This window comes from Oratosquilla oratoria, chromosome 19 (assembly GCF_046742065.1).
Source record: "Oratosquilla oratoria isolate Oo_2021 chromosome 19, ASM4674206v1, whole genome shotgun sequence".
In the NCBI taxonomy this organism is placed as follows: Eukaryota; Metazoa; Arthropoda; class Malacostraca; order Stomatopoda; family Squillidae; genus Oratosquilla; species Oratosquilla oratoria.
Window position 1 is genome coordinate 50264839 of NC_134795.1, and position 19519 is coordinate 50284357.

The following is a 19519-nucleotide window of genomic DNA, read 5'->3' on the forward strand; positions in this document are numbered from 1 at the left end:
ACCCAACCTGAGAAGAAGGCAGGGGCGGTCGTCTCAGTAGAGATGTCAGGGAGGTAGGGGGTCCACAATGTCCACATGGACAGACTAGAAACGTTTTGTGGGTGCGGGGAAGCGATGGAGTGGAGCATGTACATGGCGCGTCATCTTTGATGACTGGCAGCTAAGGCAGGTATCCGCCCATTCCCTGACGTCTTTGTTAATGCCAGGCCAGACGACGCGATTCGTGAGGATGACTGCGGTCGTGGAACATTGAGAAGACATCCTTGCGATGACAGGCCGGGATGAATGGTCGGGGTTTGCCTGTAGATATGTCGCACCACACTGGTGCGGGAGTATTGGGAAGCTGTCGGAGCTGCAGGGAGGATATGTTGTCCAGGCGGAGGCGATGGAGTTCTTCGTCGTTAGTCTGGGATGCTGCGATGAGTGCGTAGTCGATGCATCAGTGGTCAGGGATGACGCTACAGGTAATTCTAGACAAGGCATCGGCTACATGGTTATCTTCTCCCTTGATATATTCGATGTGAGTATCGAATTGGGACAAGAATGACAGCTGCCGAGACTCTCGGTGAGTGGTGGTCCGATACCATATCCAGTGCGTTTGGTGAGAGGCCTGTGGTCGGTAAGGATAGTGAATGGACGTCTTTCTAGAAGGTAGAGAAAGTGCTTGACGGCCGAGGCAATGGCCAGGAGCTCTCTATCAGAGGCACTGTAGCGCATTTGAGAAGTTTCCAACCGTTTCGAGAAAAAACAAAACAAAAAACGATCGGCTGGAGCTATCTGTTGGAGTACAGCGCCTATGGCTGTAGAGGAGGCGTCAGCGGTGAGAGTGGTTGGAGCATTAGCCACCGGGTAAGACAGCCGGGTGACGCTTGGCAATTCAGCCTTAATCTGTCTGAATGCTTGAATTGATTCAGGAGACCACCTAACAGGTACTACCGACCGCTTGGAACGGTTCTTGGTCAGGTCGTTCAGAGGTGCAAGTTTGGCGGTTGCACTGGGGATGAATCGATGATAATAATTGACGATCCCTAGGGATTGACGCAGTATATTGATGGATGATGGTTGCGGGAAGTCGATAATGGTGTCGACTTTTTGAGGGAGTGGGAGAGCCCCTCTGTTGATATGCGGTGTCCGAGGAAGTCGAGTAATGGTACTCCTAGAGTGGTGCCGTCGATTGATTAGTGTTTAACCAAGAGCACCTCCAATGGGAGTGATCAGAGATACCCACATAAGAACGATTTGGGAAATAAGAAATCAAGGTATACGCTGCCACCACCCAATCGTCTATATGGATATATCTGACCATAAATGGAAACTGCTCCTTGTTATTCACATCTGACTCCGTCCCCTTTCCTCAGGTCGTTCGGGGTTGGTTCTGGGTAGCGAAAAGGCCTATGCCCAAGTGGGGGGGTAGTAAAAGAATATAAGTGAAGGTCTGCTATGTGTTAATTATTACACTGAAGCAAAAATATAGTAAGGAAATACAAAAGTATATTGTGGTTTTCTCCAACTAGACAATCTATTGATCCTTACAATATGAAAAATATATGGGTATGCGAGACATTTAATAACACAGTTTTTTTTGCTTATGGGCATCATAAGTAAGGTCACAGGCACGTGGAAAAACGTAGTTATTTACGCTCCAACCTTCCGGTCACTGTATACGTCTACTTACAATATTGTGTCTACCTTCAACCCCGTATTCTTATTAGAGAACGATCACAGACAGAATTGTACTCTAAGGATTACACTCTCATAGCTAATGTATATATGCGTGACACCGTCTAACTCCTTCCACTCAAAGTGTTTGTGGAGTACACTCCCTTAAACCCTTTTTTTTTTCCTGTTATCGGAATAGTTTTTGGCATCAGATTCAAAACTTAATAATAATAATAATAACTATCTACCTACTATATCTGCACTATATCATTTAACTCACATATTGACATTTATTTTCATTAATCTTACAGAACGTATCCATACCTGTTATCGGAATAGTTTTTGGCATCAGATTAAAATTTTAGCTGCGCACAAAAAGAACGAGACGGCTATGTGTTCGTATCTATGGGTAAACTACTAACCTCCCTGTTGTATTATTTCGTAAAACTTCATTTCGCTTCTCAACACAGCCCCTAGCTGCTACAATCTCTCCCTAAACTATTTCTCTAGTGGAATCCTGAACTGAAAGTTGGGAATTTTTCCTATTACTCTTAAAATTAATGGCCTTAGTTTACGCCTCTGTCCGAACGTGTTAGTGACGTCACGGGTGGGCGGAGCTACGGTGCGCCCGCTATGTTCGAGAACATTCTAATGTCGTCTCGAAGCTTTAGTTGAACCAAAATCAGCTGAAATATATTTGTAGCTATCTCCTATTGTATGTTTTTCTTCAATGATTATAGTAAGGCTCTTTTCCAACACATCTTGATAGGCAGACATAGAATAGAATAAATTCATGGTCTATTAAGGCTCTATTTTCTACTTTGCTTCTTGGTTGAGTAAAACCGTCTCTCAAGTCAACACTCAAATAAATAAACAGATAAATAAAACGAAATTCCAAAAATAATATCCCTTCAAAATTCCTGTCCTTACACTAGAAAGCACTTTGATGGATGTATCCTGAGGCCGTAATCCTGCAGTCGGCGGAAGAGGAGGCGGAGATGGTGGCGGTGTTGGCCGTGATCGTCAAAGGCCACAATTATGTCATCGATGTAGACGGTGACAAAGTGGAAGTCTCTGAGGGCGTGATCCATAAACCGCTGGAAAATTTGGGCTGCATTGCGGAGGCTAAACGACATCACCCTCCACTCAAAAAAGGCCGAAGGGAGTGATAATGGATGTTTTCTGAACATTCTTTGGTGCTAAAGGAATCTGGTGGAATACCCTTACGAGGTCGATTGTGGAGAACACCCGCTTCCCGTGGACCTTGAAATGGAAATCTTGGGAATGTGGAATGGGGTAGCGGTCGGCCTTGGTGATGCGGTTAAGTTGGCGATAATCACCACAGGCCCGACACTGGTTGGGTGGTGGAGGTGTCTTGGGAACCATATAGAGTGGCGATGCCCATTCACTCTCAGAGGGGCGGATGATGTCCTGGGCGAGAAGTTCTTAAAATTCTTGCTTGACAGCTGCCAACTTCTCTGGGGAAAGACGTCGAGGCTTGCTGTAGACCGGCGGGCCAGTTATTTGGATATGGTGCACTATGTTGTGGGGCGTGTAGTGGTGGCCTTATATGGAGACGTCAGTTGAGGGAAGTCTTGCAGGATTCGTGCGTATTCGCCGGCTGGCTGAAGGAAGGATACCTTGGAAGAAGTGTCGTTGGTGATCGCTCCCTGCATGCGGCTTGTTGCATGATACAGGCAGTTATCCTTTGTGCTGACTGCCATTTTGTAGCGCTGTAAAAAGTCATAGCCTTAGATGGGTTGATGGACGTCTGCAACAAAAAAAGGTCCAGGGGAACTTGACATTCTGGAGATCCAGGACAACTTAGTGGCTGCTGTATATGACGATTGGTGGTGTGCCGTTGGTTGCGAGCAGGTCTTTCCCTTGTCTTGGGTCTGCTGCAGGAGGCATGATGCTGACGGCTGAGCCCGTGTCCACCAGGAAGGCGAATCCAGAATGATCATCACGCACCGAGAGGAAGGGTGGAGGCGTGGTTGGCGGGGGAGGTGGTGCCTACAGCCCCCCGCGTCTGGCGTTTCCCGACCAACTGCAGAGCTCTGTAAATCTGACTGCTCTCTCATTAAAGCGGGTATGGTACCAGCAGGTACCACTATTCCTAGCTGGAACGACACTTCGTGGCATGTCAATTAACCGATTCAGCAATTTTCTAATTTCGTTAATTTCCTCCCGTAGCTGCAGCACACTTTGGTTCTTGGCACTGTTCGGCGAATGAACGGTCCTGCCCACTGTACTTTTGACAGGTTTGGCTGGTCGAGGGGTGGTAATTAGCAGGCGTAATGTCACTACATTCTGTGTTCACTGCACTGTTGCTCTTTTCTGAGAGCATTGTGTTTATCGGCAGCCCACGATCGTTATCACTTATGTCACCGCGCACGCTGTTCACTGCAGTGTTGCTCCTTCCCGAGAGCGTGGTTTATGTCGACGCTTGCAGAGACCTATAGCGCTGGAGCAGTAGGCATCGTCGTCCTTGTCAGCAGTTAATGCTTCCAGATTTAACTGCATGTCAACCGGCATTTTGGAAAGGTGTATTGATCGAAGGAGTGCGTCGGGAAGGTGCCCTTTCGCCCGAGCGTTGAGAGTCGTCATTCTCCTGAAAAGAGCTGAGGGCCGGTCATCTACGGGTTGGGTTTGCTGGATTTCCTTGTAAAGTTCCTCATCAGAACTGGCGTAGTGGTTCCCCAAGGCGCTGAAGGTCCTCGATCCGATGCTAGGAGAGAAAAGGTCTTGGAGCTAGTCGAGTTATTGCTGTTGCGATCGAAGAGGCTGTTCTGCTCTCCGTTGGCAAGAGGCCGTCTTTTAAATCCTGGTAGAGCTAACAGTTAGGTCTCGGTTTCTGACTAATCTTCTGATTGGCCGCCTTCCCTTTGGCTATGAGCCAAGTGCGAGCCCTGGTGAGTGCGCGCGCTTCCGCTCGCGTTGGTGACGTCATAAGTCCCGGCTCCGTCTGCATGGGAGACGGTTTTCCTAGCTGCAGTCGGTGTTGGCGGACAGAGTACCGCCACTACAGCTTAATTCCTGTATTTCAGTCTTAATCCTACTTCTACAGCTATCAATTCACTAAATTAACTGAGGTCGTAACCATAGATATCAATATTAATTTGTAATGATAATTTATTTACTCAAAAAAATGCCTCTATCGGGATTTATTCCCGACAATTATTATTATTGTTACTATTACTGTTGTTACTAAAATTTTTACTTTAAAACATCACGATTTTATCTTTAGTATAAAATGGATTTGTTCTTCAATGGGGAGAGGGACTTATTGTCAAATTTATCGGTGATATTCGAATACATGATGTATAGCACGATTTCATCGAAGAGTGTGATGTATGAATTTTCATTTACTAATGTGCACAGAACATTTTTCCGTACAGATACTAGTGCGATAACGATGTCCAATCATAACCATAAATGAATGCTCCAAGTTCACTCAATGAATGAAAAGACATATATATATATTTCTGTATATTACAATTATACAATTGGGTATTTTCATCTCTTTGTTCTATTTGACAAGAATGCTAATTTTACTCAGTGAACAATTATATTTTTTGGATATCTTCTTTCTGTATAATACAAATAATACAACTGGGTAACTAACTACATCTTTCTGTTGTATTTGATAAGCATTCGATAATGAAAAATGTGTAAACATGTCGATGGAAATTTATTTACAAATTATATATAGAAATTTATAAAGCTCAAACTAATAGATTTTTTTGCTTGAAAAATTATCAGACCACATAAAACGTTGACGGTATAATAAAAAAAAAATTATGTCAGTCGTATTATGCAGTGTAGGAATGTCGTAACAGGCATGTCCTTTCTTTTATGAATATAAATCCTTCAAGTGCATTATTTCAAAACTAGGGTAAATTGATTCTGATGTGGAGTCACTGTGCAAATTGTTTTTGTTCATAATTTTGTACATCAGTGCAAATGTCGTAGTGGACTCGACCTAATGGTTGCTTGTCAATAGAAGCGTGCATGAAATTTGGAACGGACTTTTGGTAACGTAAAGGTTTTATTTGGAATTGTCGTAGTTTCATAAAAATGCTGGTGGGTGATAATTTGATGTGCACCAATCATAAATGATTTTTATTTTTTAAGAACCAGTTTGAGATGAAGAAATTGTTCTTCAAAGGGAGGAAATTAACGAGGGAATTTTCGTAAGAAGCCGAAAATGCGTTTGTATTTTTCTTTCTCTCGTTAAGTGCCCTCGAGTTTATATCATGCATTCATATCCTTAGGGAAAGTCAAATTATAGAAAGAAGCGGAGTGATATGTTGGTAAAGATGGTTCCTTTGAAGGCATTACTATTTACTCGCAGTAGACATCCCAAGATTAGGCCTGTATCAGGCCCGTACATTGTAACATTCAGATCGGAACTCGGCTACTATTGTGGCAGCAGTAGCGTCGGCATATGCAAAAATTAGTTCATATTGCATCTTTGCCCTATAATTGAAATATAGCTCCTGACCCTTCCATGCTTTGTCTAAGTTGTGTTCAAATTCTTTAACTGTTTCAAATGTTATTGCACTAGTGACAGTGACTGGCATTGGACTGTCACAGTCCAATGAGCAGATTCCAATTATTGACCACCCTGTTACAGGAGTTATTATTTTTTTTTAACCTCTAATTATTCTTAATTTTTTTTTTGCTGTGTTCCCATGTTTGCTGGTCTTTGTGGAACACAAAGATGTCCCGACAAACATTTTCATAAAATATACCACTGAGGATGTATGTTTCTGTTATGTTTCCCTTTGCTCTTCTATATGGAAGTGTTGGTAGTCCTAGTTTCCTTAGCCTTTCTTAATAGTTTAAGCCCTTCAACGTAGGAACCTGTTTACTCCCTCTCCTATGTACGTTTTCAATGGCTTCCACATCCTTGACAAGGTAGGGCACCCACACCTGATTTGCATTATTCTTAATGTTTAATGTGGTCTGACCAGTGCCACCCAAAGACATCTGAAGATCTCCTCATCCACTGCTATAAATGTTCATTGTATGAACCCCACTATCCTATTTGCCTTGTTTATTTTTTCAGCCGGGTCCGAGAAGCTTAACTTATCAATAATGACCCCAATGTCCCTTCCGGATGTTACTTCTTCCAGCGGCTCACCCGTATCATAACCATCATGTCTGCTCTCATAGTTCCCAATTCTCACGAATTTATATTTCTTAGGATGAGACAACATTAACCATGTCTCAGACCATTTCCTCATACAACTAATGTCCTTCTGAAGTTGCTCCATGTAAATGACATTTAATGTGCCTATACACCTTGGTGTCATCTGTATATAGATACACCTCACTTCAACTACTTAGTTCTTCTGACAAATCATTTATATATAGGATAAACAGTAGTGATCTCAGTGCCAACCCCAGCAGACAGGGACATATCTGGGGTGGGTGGGGAAGGGGGGCCAGGAGGGTATGCCCCCCCCCGCCCCCAAATTTCCTTCCTTGAAATGAAATGCATTAACCGCTCATTGTCTGGTGTGCGCTTAATGAATTGGTTTTACGTCACTTCATATCTTTATATAGCACTAAGTACATTAATGTATATCACTATGTCACTTTGATACATATATAATATATATAAAAAAAAATATATATATATATATATATATATATATATATATTAGGATTAGAAATGGAGAGAGTGAATGGTTTGGGGTAAAGGTGGGACTTCATCAGGGATGTGTTATGTCACCCTGGCTGTTCAATTTATACATGGATGAGGTGGTGTGAGAGGTAAATGCAAGTGTGGTGGGTCAGGGAGTGGAGATGGTTAAAGAAAATGGAGAAAAGTGGGAGGTAATCCAGCTGTTGTTTGCGGATGACACTGCGCTTGTAGCAGGATCAGAGGAGGGATTGAGGAAGTTAGTGACAGAGTTTGGGAAAGTGTGTGAAAGGAGGAACTTGAAGATAAATATGGGTAAAAGTAAGGTGATGAGATGTACAAGGGGTGAAAGTGGCAGCAGACTGGAAGTGGGTATTAAGGGAGAGAGACTGGAGGAAGTGTATAGTTTTTTATACTTAGGTGCAAATGTGGCAGGAAAGGGTGGAGTGAAGGTAGAGGTAGAATGTAGATTGAGAGAAGCGAGTAAATGCCTTGGTGGATTTAAAAGTGTAATGAGAAATAGAAATTTGGGAATGGATGTTAAGAGGAGATTGTATGAAGGAGTGATTGTACTGACAGCAATGTATGGGGCAGAAACATGGACTATAAGAGAGGAAGAGAGAAGGAGTTTGAATGTATTTGAGATGAGGTGTCTTGAGAAGTGTGATGGGGATTACTAGGCTGGATAGAGTGAGAAATGAGGAGATGAGGAGGAGAATGGGGATGGAAAGGGAGTTGGAAGATAGGGTGGATGAAAGAGTATTAGGATGGTTTGGACACATGGAAAGAATGAGTGAAGAAAAACTAGTAAAAGAGGTGTGGAAGGCAGATGTGGAACGAGTGAACATGAGGGGGCAACCTAGGATGAGATGGGTGGATGGGGTAACTAGTAAAAGAGGTGTGGAAAGCAGATGTGGAAGGAGTGAACATGAGGGGGCGACCTAGGATGAGATGGATGGATGGGGTAAAAGGGGCTTTGGGGAAGAAGGGTATGTCTGTTGAGGAAGGATGGGAGAGGACAGAAGACATGGGTGAATGGAGAAGGGTTGTATATGGATGATGATGTGATGCATGAGGTGGAATGGATGGGGGATGAGGGAGTATGTGTGAGAAAACTTGACGCAGCCTGAAGGGATTTCTTCCCTTCTCCTTTTCTGCACTAGGAGATGGAGAGAGGGGGTTGCCGATTTAATAAAGCGGCCTTGCTGTGGATGTGCTGTGTCTTGTAACACTGCTTCTGACCCAGGGCAGTGGACAAGATGCAGGGATGACCCATCATCCAGGAGGTGCCAAGATAAGAGGGTGTAGGGGAGTGGAGTATGATAGGGATGGAATGGGTGGGAGTGGTTTTTATGCCTTGTTTTTTTTTGCTATCTCCTTTATAAGGGCCAAAAAAAGCCTTTGGTATATATATATATATATATATATATATATATATATATACACATAGTCATTCAATTGAATTGAATATGTACAGTCGGTCCTGGGCATGACATGAAACTGCATCCAGTGATGGAGCCATAAATTGGGAGATATACGGTTTTGGAGAGAGTGGAACTGTTCCTTATTCTCTGTAAAAGATCAGCTAGTAGCCCTTCTTGTAAAATTTGTAGAAATGAAGGGAAATATTCATGAGGACTTCCTTGGATTTGAGGAGGCCACTGATGGAGCTGGCAAAACAATAGCAGAGCTGATTGTTTCTAAACCTACGGAATATAGTTTGGATCTCAGCCTTCTGAGAGGTCAGGCGTATGATGGATGTGCAGCAAAGAAGGGAGATACGAACGGTACCCAAGCACACAGTAGACAAATCTGCAAAAAGGCAATTTTCACCCACTGCAGCAGTCATGTCTTCAGTCTGGTAGTGTGTCAAGCTGCAAAGGTGCAGAATGTCATTAACTGTGTGGGAACAGTAGGAAATCATGAACTTCATGAGCGCCAGTGCCAAGAGGAGGAGAGAATTTGACACAAAAATGTTTGAACAGAAGCAGTCTTCTGCATATGGGCAATTTCACAAGACATTGTTGTCTCTCTGAAGCCAGATGGTCTGAACGCCTCTCGTGTGAGTCATCATCTGATCATTTAAGCAAATACACACAATTTATAAGTTTGTATTACATATTACCTCCACCAAAGCAATTATTGGTTTGACGGTTGGCAAGTTACCATACAGTATTTTTAGAGAATTTATAAGTTGATGTTTGGAACTTCTTTATTGAATGGATTTTAATATTTGAAAACCTTGTGCACACACATTTTTTCTTTATATGCGCTAGTTGTAAAACATGTGCATGCGCACATGCACACAGCTGAGGGAATGTTGCTCAGCAGTAGGGATGGGTACTTGCCTCTAATATTTTCCACATGTAAATGATGGCATATCTCTCACCTCTGCACTGTGCACTGAATGGTCTACCGGCTGCGGCGAATTTGTTCAAATTTTTTGCTGTTAAATTTCATATTGTTTTCTCTTGCCCAGTCAGTTATGGAATTAAGGTCTTGTTTTAGGTTTGCTGTACCTACGGGAGATTTTATATTGCAACAGATATGGGTGTCATCAGCAAAGGATGACATTGATGAATACCTAATATCTTTATCTATATCTCCAGTCATCATTAAAAATAATAAGGGTCAAAGTACCCCTGGGGGACCCCACTTGCAATATAGCTATTAGACATTGCATCATTGATGTGGATCACTTGCTTCCTGTTGTGTAAGAAACTGTGCAACCATATACTTATTTTTCCTCAGATTCCTAATTCTTTAGCCTCTCTTAGGAGGATATCATGGTCTACAATATTGAATGCTTTGGCAAAATAAAAGTATATAATATCTACATTGATACTATTATTGACAGTCTCAAGTAGTTGTGATGCACACAACAACCACTACAAAAACTGTGTTGCCCCTCCTTGACTTTGATATTGTACTCATACAGACCACTGGTCTATAGTTTTTTGGCTCACCTCATGAGACTCCCTTGTAGATTGGGGCAGCTATACCTTCTTTTAGTTGATCAGGAATTTCCCCTGTGTCTAATGACTTTCTATATATTTTGTGTAATGGTGGGGCAAGTGCTTTACATAATTTCTTCAACAAAATTGCTGGTATATTATCTGGCCTGAAAACGGAGATTGGTCTCAATTCTTTCATAGCATCCTCAACATCTTGTACTATAAAAGTGATATATTAATCTTGTAATAATAATTATAATAATATATTGAATATAATATAATTATAATAATAATAATCTCATATATTCCCCTGTGTTTGCCACCTGATATGCCATAATGTCGATCTCAAAATAAATCTATGACATAGCTGGAAACCATCGCAAGTCTAAGAGTATTTTTCATAATATTCTCTGGTTTCCTTTATTGACACTTGAGCAAGTTATGGACCATGTTACAATAACCTCATGACATAGTTGTGGATCAGCATTGCCTGTGTCTGCTCATGTGACTATGTACTAATATTCCTCAGAAGATACCTGGCCATTTTTAAGATCTGATTGATCTGTTCATTAAATATCAGATTGCTATCAAATCTCTTGCAGTTCTTGTTTTGGTAATTGAGTTGTGAATGATTCTTATGAACTAAATATCTTAGATTTCATTATATCCTCCTGTTTCCTACTGCCAAATGTTCCATGTTTTCATATCTTAAAATGCCACAGATAGAATATCACAAATCTTCAACAGCGTTGTTATTCAGTGTTATAAAATTGTACATTGTGTGCAATATGGAACTTGTTTGCTCTTTCCATAGTATATGAGACAGCTTAGTGGTAAAAATTAAAAACAATATCTGACCCAAAACACTGCCCTGTAGAACCTCGTGTTCAAAGACTTCCTAAAGTATGTCCTAGCCTTAAGATAAGCTTTGATAAGTTCCAACATATCACTATCAATATATACACATGTACATATGTACATACATCCATACATACATTCATATGTTAGTAAGTGCTGAAACAATTGTTTGCTTTAGGAGGTTAGATAACTTTATGGATGGGTACGACAAGTGGTAATGAACAATGGACATGGAACTACCTAGTGGCTAGTGTAGGTGTTATAGTCTCTTGTAGTGTCCTTCATTCATATGTTCATACATCATTATGTCTCTCAGTCCATCAGGAGGCCTCCAGACCAGATCCAAGATCTCGCTTAATAACTTCAACTGTGTTTTCTCAAACCTTTTCGCACAGGGAAAGCTGAGAACTGGCAGCTGCTCCTCTCCTTCTCCTACTATGGGGTAGCGACATGGATGTTTGCCATATATACAAATGACATGGATGAAGGTGTGGAATATTATATGAACTTCTTTGCAGACGATGTGAAACTACTAAAGAGAGTAAGTACAGAGGAAGATTGCAAATCATTACTAGAAAACCTGGACAAATTCTGGAAATGGAGTCAGAAGAGTGAAGTGAATTTCAACTAAAAGAAATGTAGTATAATGGAATTTGGAAAAGACAAAAACAGAGTATCAGGACCATACAAAATTGGTGCAAAGGAAATAAAAAAATCAACTTGGAAAGGGACCTAGGAGTAACTATCACCAATGACATGACACCAGACAAAAATGTCAACAAATTAGTTGGAGAAACTTTCAATTTATGAAGATCAGTGAAAGTGGCTTTTGACTACATGGATGAAGGAGTGGTAAAGAAAATATTAGTTACATTGATAAGACCAAAATTGGAGTACGCTGCGACACTATGGACACCTAGTACTAAAAAAACAAAGAAATTAGAAAGAATTCAAAGACCAACGACAAGATGGCACCAACGCTCTCCAGTTTGACATACAAACAAAGATTGGACAAACTTGAACTACCTACCCTGGACAAAGAAGAGAATGAGGAGACCTGCTAACCATATACAGAATTATGAAAGGGATGGAAGTCCTTGATAGAGATGAATTACTAAAGTGGGTCAGGAGAAAAACAAGAGGACACAAAAAGAAACTTAAAAAGGATAGTTACAGGAGAGATCTAAAAAAGAATAGCTTCCCACACAGAGTGATAGATATCTGGAACAAACTGAATGAAGAAACAGTGAGTGCAAAAACTATACAAGAATTTAAGATCAAACTGGATGCTGAAAGATACAAAAGTGGGTCACTATGAGCATAGCTCTCTTCCTGTAAAATACAACTAGGTAAATACATCATTGACACTGGTCAAATGTTTCTTCCTAGAGTTTTCTATGGAAGGGCTTGGGGATTGTTGCCAGCTTCAATGGGGACGTAGGCTTTCCAGTTTGTGAAACTTGAGGCAACAATTGTTACAGTTTTCACTTCCTGTGTTAGTGAATTTGGGTGGGAGTGATGGGACAGTGTTATGTATTGCATTATAGTTATAGGATGCAATGAATATTGGAGTGTATTTGAGTATTTTATTGGGAATAGCTAGTAATTTGGGGACAATATCATTCCAAAGAGGCATCTTTAGGTGGTGAATGAGAGGTTTGAAGAGAGCAAATAAAATATGGGATTTCGAAAGCTAAAAGTGAACTATTATGTAGTAGTGGGTGCTGTAGGTTTTGTTTAGCAGAAGCTATGTTCTGTATTTCCCTGATCATGATATATAGGAAAAGGGTCATACATATGAGGCCCTGGATCTTTTTTCTCCTGTTATCATACCTAGTTTTTAATTTATAATGGTTTCAGCTTAGGCTGTATTAACTTTATAAGCAATTCCAGGAGTTGCTGCATAAATATGAAAATTTGTCTTTTTTTATTTGATTGATTAATTTATTTATTTTTTCTCTCTGCCTCCAGTTTATTTCCATGACCATATGACGACTGTCACTTTGTTTTGTCTCCTTTGATAATCTTAATATTAATAACAAGTCACCTCTTTCTCTTCTGTCTTTCAATAGAATATGGTCCATTGCTTTGTGCCACTTCTGTTGAGATGATTGTGTAAATTTAAAACTCTGGTTTTTGTGTGTAAGTGGTCAGTGGGTACTCTTAAGTGTGCAACCTGTGATGATTCACCGTGTCTTGTTTTGTGTGACATTTAGTCTGTGATGTCATGTACTTATGGGTGCTGTGATATCATTCTGTTGCCCCAGGTTTCTCTTGTTGGAGACCTTTGGCTCTGGGGTAGCCATAGTTAACTTGGGAAGAATTATTATTGTGTTGTTATCTAGGGATTGTTAGTATGGGTTTGCATAGAATGTGCTCAATGTATGATATAAATGAATAGGAGACTTTGGTTATTGTAAATAGCTTTCATCAAATCTACATTTTAATTTATTCATATATTTATTTTTTCCAGGAATGTTAATATGGTTGAAAAGAATCAACAAGAGGGCACCAGCTCAGTATGCAGTGATTACTCCTATTCTACTGTTACTTCTGAAGTGGGCACCGATGAATCTTCGAGGTCCTTTACCTTGTTGTCAAATTGTGGGTCCTCTTCAACAGATTTAGAAGCATCCTTTTGTTATCCATTTTCTCCAACTAATGTATGTAATGAATGTATTGCATGTAAAACTTGTACACAAAGTTGCCATGAGTGTACAATGTCTTGTTCGCAGTATAGTGGTGGGGTATGTACATACGACCCTTCCAATTGTCCTGAGAAAACCATTAATGATTCTCATCCTTGTCATGGGGTTCAGTTAGTATGGGTAATGGATGTGGATAAAGATTGTCATCATGGAAGCTCTCCTCAAAGTTCATTGTCACCAGATGGCTCATATTCATCACCAGATTACCATACTGTCAAAACTGCCTTTGTATATCCTGGATATCCTTCACACCATACTTTTGAAAAAGATGATGGTGTAAGTAAGAGATGCTTTGAAAAGAGCAACCAGAATTATCCTGCTTCACCTCCAACAGATAGCATGGTTTGCTCTAGTGAACCCGAGAGTTTCCCTCCATGCTTCAATTCATTGGGTTTCTATGGACCTGATGGTTGTTGGTATCCATTGCAAGACTTGGCAGCATGCCATGAACCATATGCTATGTCACATAGTTCTTCACAGTATGGGCAAAATTGTTCGGAGCAATCTGACGTGCCAGATAGAGTGTCTTCATCTCCAGTTGTTTATCAAGGACATCCTCTTGCTCACCATTTCCCCCAAGCTCTTTACTGGAGTTACAGTAAGCCTTGCACATACCCATCTGTGACTGATAACAAGGATGTATGTAACAGTTCAGATAATCCTGAAACAGAGAAGGAATTGGATGATAAAAATCTCAACAAATGTTGTATAGCAGAAAATGGAACATCACAGGGAACAGTACAGTCTTCTTCCATAGATGGATATGCTACAGCTTTCTTTAACAAAAATGATGACAAAAGGTCAAGAATCCAAGGAAAATCAGACTCGAATATGTCAGGAAAAAACTCGTATCCAGTGTACAATCTCTATCAACGACTTGATCTTCCGCATGATTTTTTAGGACGTCCAAAACTTCTGTGTTCCGTGCCTGCAGAAGGGAAACTGTGAGTATTGTGTAACTTTAATATTTTGTTATGGTAATGGAGAGGGAGTGTTGCTGATTAAGTGAAATGGGCTTGTTGTGGATGTACTGTGTCTTGCTGCATTGCTTCTGACCTGAGCAGTGGGCTGGAGACAGGGATGACCCTTGATCCTTGAGGAGCTAAGATGAGAGGGAAACAAGGGTAATGGATGGGAGTGGGTATGTGTCTTTGACTTGGCTACCTCTCTTGTAAGGGGGAAAAAACCCTTGATATATAGATAGATAATTATGGTAAACTCATAGTGAAACAAATCATCAAGAAGAATTTTTTATGTATGCAGTCCTCTTCATTTAAAAAAAATTGTGTTATATGATGGGATTGAGGTATCTTGCATAGATTTGTGTGGCAGTCATTTTCATTTAGTCGTCAATAGGTAAATGAAAGCTAGATATGAGTGATTATGTGTGTGTGGATGGTAGTATTCAGTGTAATGTTTAAAATATTAATGTTTAATATTTTTACATATCTTAGGTCTGTGGAGGAGGTGTGGGTGTATCATATGCAACTGTTGTTCAAGAACCTTCCACATACTTGGACTATTCATTATTCAGAAGAAGGAACAAGGTTCCTTGGAAACTGGGGAATGTTTAAGGATCATGCAAAAGTTCGGTTCTACTGTAAGGTAAATGATATTAACATTTGTTATTGTCACATGGGTACAGTACTTGTATGTTTTTATGTGTGTAAATTTTTAGTGAGGTGTATTTCATCTGAATGACTTTCAATCAGTCAGTCTATTACTCCAGGTCTCTCAAATAGTTTTATGGACTAGAAATCCACAGCCCTAGGCTGGCAAGGCCCCTCAGGCCCATAGTGTAATACACCTCTAAATTTGAATCATTCCTTTATTCCATGCTGCTGTCACAGATGCCATCCTGAACTAAAGATACAGAGGTATTAGTATTTTTGCCCTCCCCTTTTCTTTCCCCATTAATGGTGAGGGATTATCCTCATCAGAATGAAAAGTTTGGCAACAGTAATGAAATATATGTAAAAAGAGTCACCTATGTGCATGTGTATATCAGTTTGGATTTTGTGTTAAATGGTGGTCTTTTCCACTCATCTTTAAAAAAAAAAAAAAAATTAGAGACATTGAGAAAATATATACTTTATTTGAGTAATCACCACCATCCATGTACTAATTCTGGTAGAATTTTTGCCTGAATTAATTTCTGTTTACTCCCCATTATCTCTGATTGGGGTATCCATTCTTTCTGTCTCTTGCAGGAATGTAACGATGGCTGGACAAGCATGTATGGAATTGTAATGTTTATGTATCGCCAAAACTTTGAGTATGGAGAAATTCAGTACCAAGTTGTTGGTCAGAAATGCTCCCAGTGTCACCCTAGTACATTTGAGATGCCTTTATGGTATCCAGAAGAAGCACAAAAGGTAATTCAATGACTTTGTATGATTTAGTAACTGTTCAGATAGTTTCTTTAATCAAGTTGTAGCACAAAGGCTTAATCAGACTGTGTACAACAAGGAGAGAGTGCTTTAGTACCAGTCTCTCAAAGTACTAGTTCTTCAGGGTATGTTATAGTAGATTTAGTAAACAGAGATCAGATTGGTCCATCTGATTCCTTGAGAGTCTTCTTAAAGGCTTTGTGTTGTGATGTTCAGTCTGGAGATTTGAGTGTCAACACCTTGAGGTTGCATCATCTCCATGTGGAGGTGAGAAGGTTGACAGGTTTTTGAAGATGGGTGGGCAGGAGGGAGATGATCCACACAGATGGTCCTCTCACAAGAACCCCTTTTGCGTATACCCATCATTGCCCTTGATTTTCTTGTTTAAATGTTAAGTATGATACTTTCTTTTCAGGTTATTACCAATTTATATTATGAAATTAGCTCAAAGATCTATGGCCTTCATACTCCGAGGACCATTCGAACACGCAGATTGGGTCAACCGCATACTCAACACAACCATCAACTTTGCCAAGGCTGTTGCAGCGGCGTCTGTCGTCTGGCCTACAAGACATTGTTATTTGAGGCTTAAGGACATTGGAGGGATTTCTGCATACTGAGCAATTAAACATTTTTGTAAAGTAACTTCACTAAAGCTGTGTACCATTTAAGCATATGCATAGATTTACAAATCAAATTCCTAAACTTCCTGCAAAGTGTGTCAGGTAAATATTTTATGTTGAGACTGAAAGGAAATTGTCTTATATTTTTATGTTTAGTTGATATTATTTACCATCATATTGAATACTAATTAATATATGCATTGTTGATTTTAATACAAGCAATCATTCTTTGATATTTTAGCATTAAGTAGAAGTCACATTTTATACAATGAGCACACCGTTTTGCTTTTACTTAAATTCTAGTAATGGTAAAGTGCAAGTGTGTATTACTATGCATGATATGAAATTAGTAGGGTAAACAAAAAATCTTCAGAAGTAATCCAGTGCAAAGAAATTTGCTATGGAATACACAAGATGTTTACATAAAAAAGTAATATAGAAATGAATCTGTAAATTTTACTTCATTTTTACATGTATGAATGCAGCTATCTGATGTCTTTGGAAATACCATGTTAGGGTAATGCCTTTATTAGTAATACCTTTGTTGGCCACTGCTCCTTATATGGGGGAAAATGCCTTTTGGCATGTACAACCTTTGAGCTCTTTCAAGTGTATATTCATTTTCTGCTGTATAACTTTTGCATTATTTTCAAATTCAAAATACTTTAGGAAGGGAGTGAAAAATACCACAAGTTAATAATTTGACCTCACATGGTGTTTCCTCTGCCATATTTGTAGGTAGTTAACATTTGCAAACATGTAATCTCTATTGTAATTGGGAGTTAGGACTCGTTTCCTGGTTTCCTGTTGTTTCTGAAAAGTGTGGTAATAGAATATGTACATGCTCTATTTCTAAAATTACATATGGTTGGTACTAGTACAGTAAATATGTAACTCTCTCTCTCACATTCCTCTCTCACTTCCTCTCTCACATTCCTCTCTCACTCCATCTCACTTTCTCTCTCCCTCCCTCTCACTATCTTTCTCCCTCCCTCTCTATCTTGCTCCCTCTCTCTCTCTCTCTCACTCCCTCCCTCCCTCCCTACCTCTCTTTCTCACTCCCTCCCTCTCTCTCACTCCTTCCCTCCCTCTCTCTCTTCCTCCCTCCCTCCCTCTCTCTCTTCCTCCCTCTCTCTCTTCCTCCCTCCCTCTCTTCCTCCCTCCCTCTCTTCCTCCCTCCCTCTCTTCCTCCCTCCCTCTCTTCCTCCCTCCCTCTCTTCCTCCCTCCTTCTCTCTCCCTCTCTCTCTTCCTCCCTCTCTCTCTCCCTGCTTCCTCCCTCTCCCCTCTCTCTCTCTCTCTCTCTCTCTCTCTCTCTCTCTCTCTCTCTCTCTCTCTCTCTCTCTCTCTCTCTCTCTCTCTCTCTCTCTCTCTCTCTCTCTCTCTCTCTCTCTCTCTCTCTCTCTCTCTCTCTCTCTCTCTCTCTCTCTCTCTCTCTCTCTCTCTCTCTCTCTCTCTCTCTCTCTCTCTCTCTCTCTCTCTCTCTCTCTCTCTCTCTCTCTCATTCCCCCCTCTCTTCTTTCTCTTGCTCTTTCCTTCTTTCATATCTAATTTATCTTCTCACAGCATGTATGACAGATCTGAGACTCCTAGGAGCCCCAGATCCAGTCATCATCTGTAGGTCTACCCAGTATCCAAAATTAAAAGAAAAAGGGGCAAGGTGGGTTCATTTTTTGAGACTCATGTAAAGTATTAACCAATAGTCAGGATTAACTTTCGTTCCTGTTGTTCTCATGTAAAATGTTAACCAAAAGTTGGGATTAACTTTCATTCCTGTTGTTCTCTCCCCTTTGAGACTTAAATTTTCCCTTTTTTTTTTTGTTCTTATAATTTTTTTCTCATCCCTCAACTTGCACCAATATGTTCTTGAAATGCTTATTTAATTCTTCCATCCCATTCTCAACGTCCTTCAGTTTTCACATGCCCATACCACCTCAAATGTGCAATGCTCATCTGCCTTCATGATCTAGCAACATTCGAGTTGCATCTTCTCCTTTTCCTTTTCCTCCGTCACTTTTATTATGTCATTCATTTGTCCTCTGCCACACATCAGCATGTCAATTTCTTCACTGATATTTATTTATTTATTTATTTATTTGTGTATTTATTTTTGGCTACCTCCCCTTATAAGGGGGGGAAAGGCCCTTGGTATATAGATAGTATTTATTTTTATTAGTCTAATGTAGTTCTCTTATGTGTGCCCATACGACTTTAAAAAGCCCTGTTTCATCTTTCATTCTATGCTTATCCTCTCCCTGACACTATTTTATTATTTTTACATTCAGAATGTGGTCAGTCTTCAGTTTCAGAGTAGTTGAAATAGTCTTTATATTTTTTCAAATATTCTTAAGGAAAGAAGTGTTTTATTGTTTGAACTCTGAGCATGTAGGCCAGGGGAGGATGACATGTTTCATGTTTTTAGTACAGTGTGAGTGCCTGGGGCTTGTATTGTTTGAATGGTGAGCCAGGAGGTCCTGGTCACTTTCTTTTAGGCCATAGATCTTCAACAAGAGAGATCAGGGGCAGTGGATTGATTGGTAAACCAAACAAATGCATGGATGATCTACTCATATATATATGCTCTCCTCAAACAGTCTGTAAGACTGTAATCCTGTGTCATAAAATCATCTACAGTTCTCATCTGCACAGCAGCATGGTTTTCATTTTAGTTTCATCTCA

The 19519-nt window shown here is 40.3% G+C and overlaps 1 protein-coding gene across 2 annotated transcripts; it reads left to right on the forward strand.

Annotated features, from left to right (window-relative positions):
- Positions 1 to 5461: 5461 nt before the first annotated feature.
- Positions 5462 to 18002, forward strand: LOC143035530 (uncharacterized). 2 transcript variants are annotated; one of them, XM_076202398.1, is made up of 5 exons: positions 5462 to 5554; positions 13595 to 14773; positions 15284 to 15434; positions 16040 to 16204; positions 16635 to 18002. In XM_076202398.1, exons 2-5 carry the CDS (start codon positions 13605 to 13607, stop codon positions 16809 to 16811), a joined length of 1662 nt encoding a protein of 553 aa, XP_076058513.1. In that variant the 5' UTR covers positions 5462 to 5554; positions 13595 to 13604; the 3' UTR covers positions 16812 to 18002. The 2 variants fall into 2 exon arrangements, with proteins under 2 accessions (XP_076058513.1, XP_076058512.1); XM_076202397.1 differs by lacking the exon at positions 5462 to 5554 and adding an exon at positions 5623 to 5693.
- Positions 18003 to 19519: the final 1517 nt, after the last annotated feature.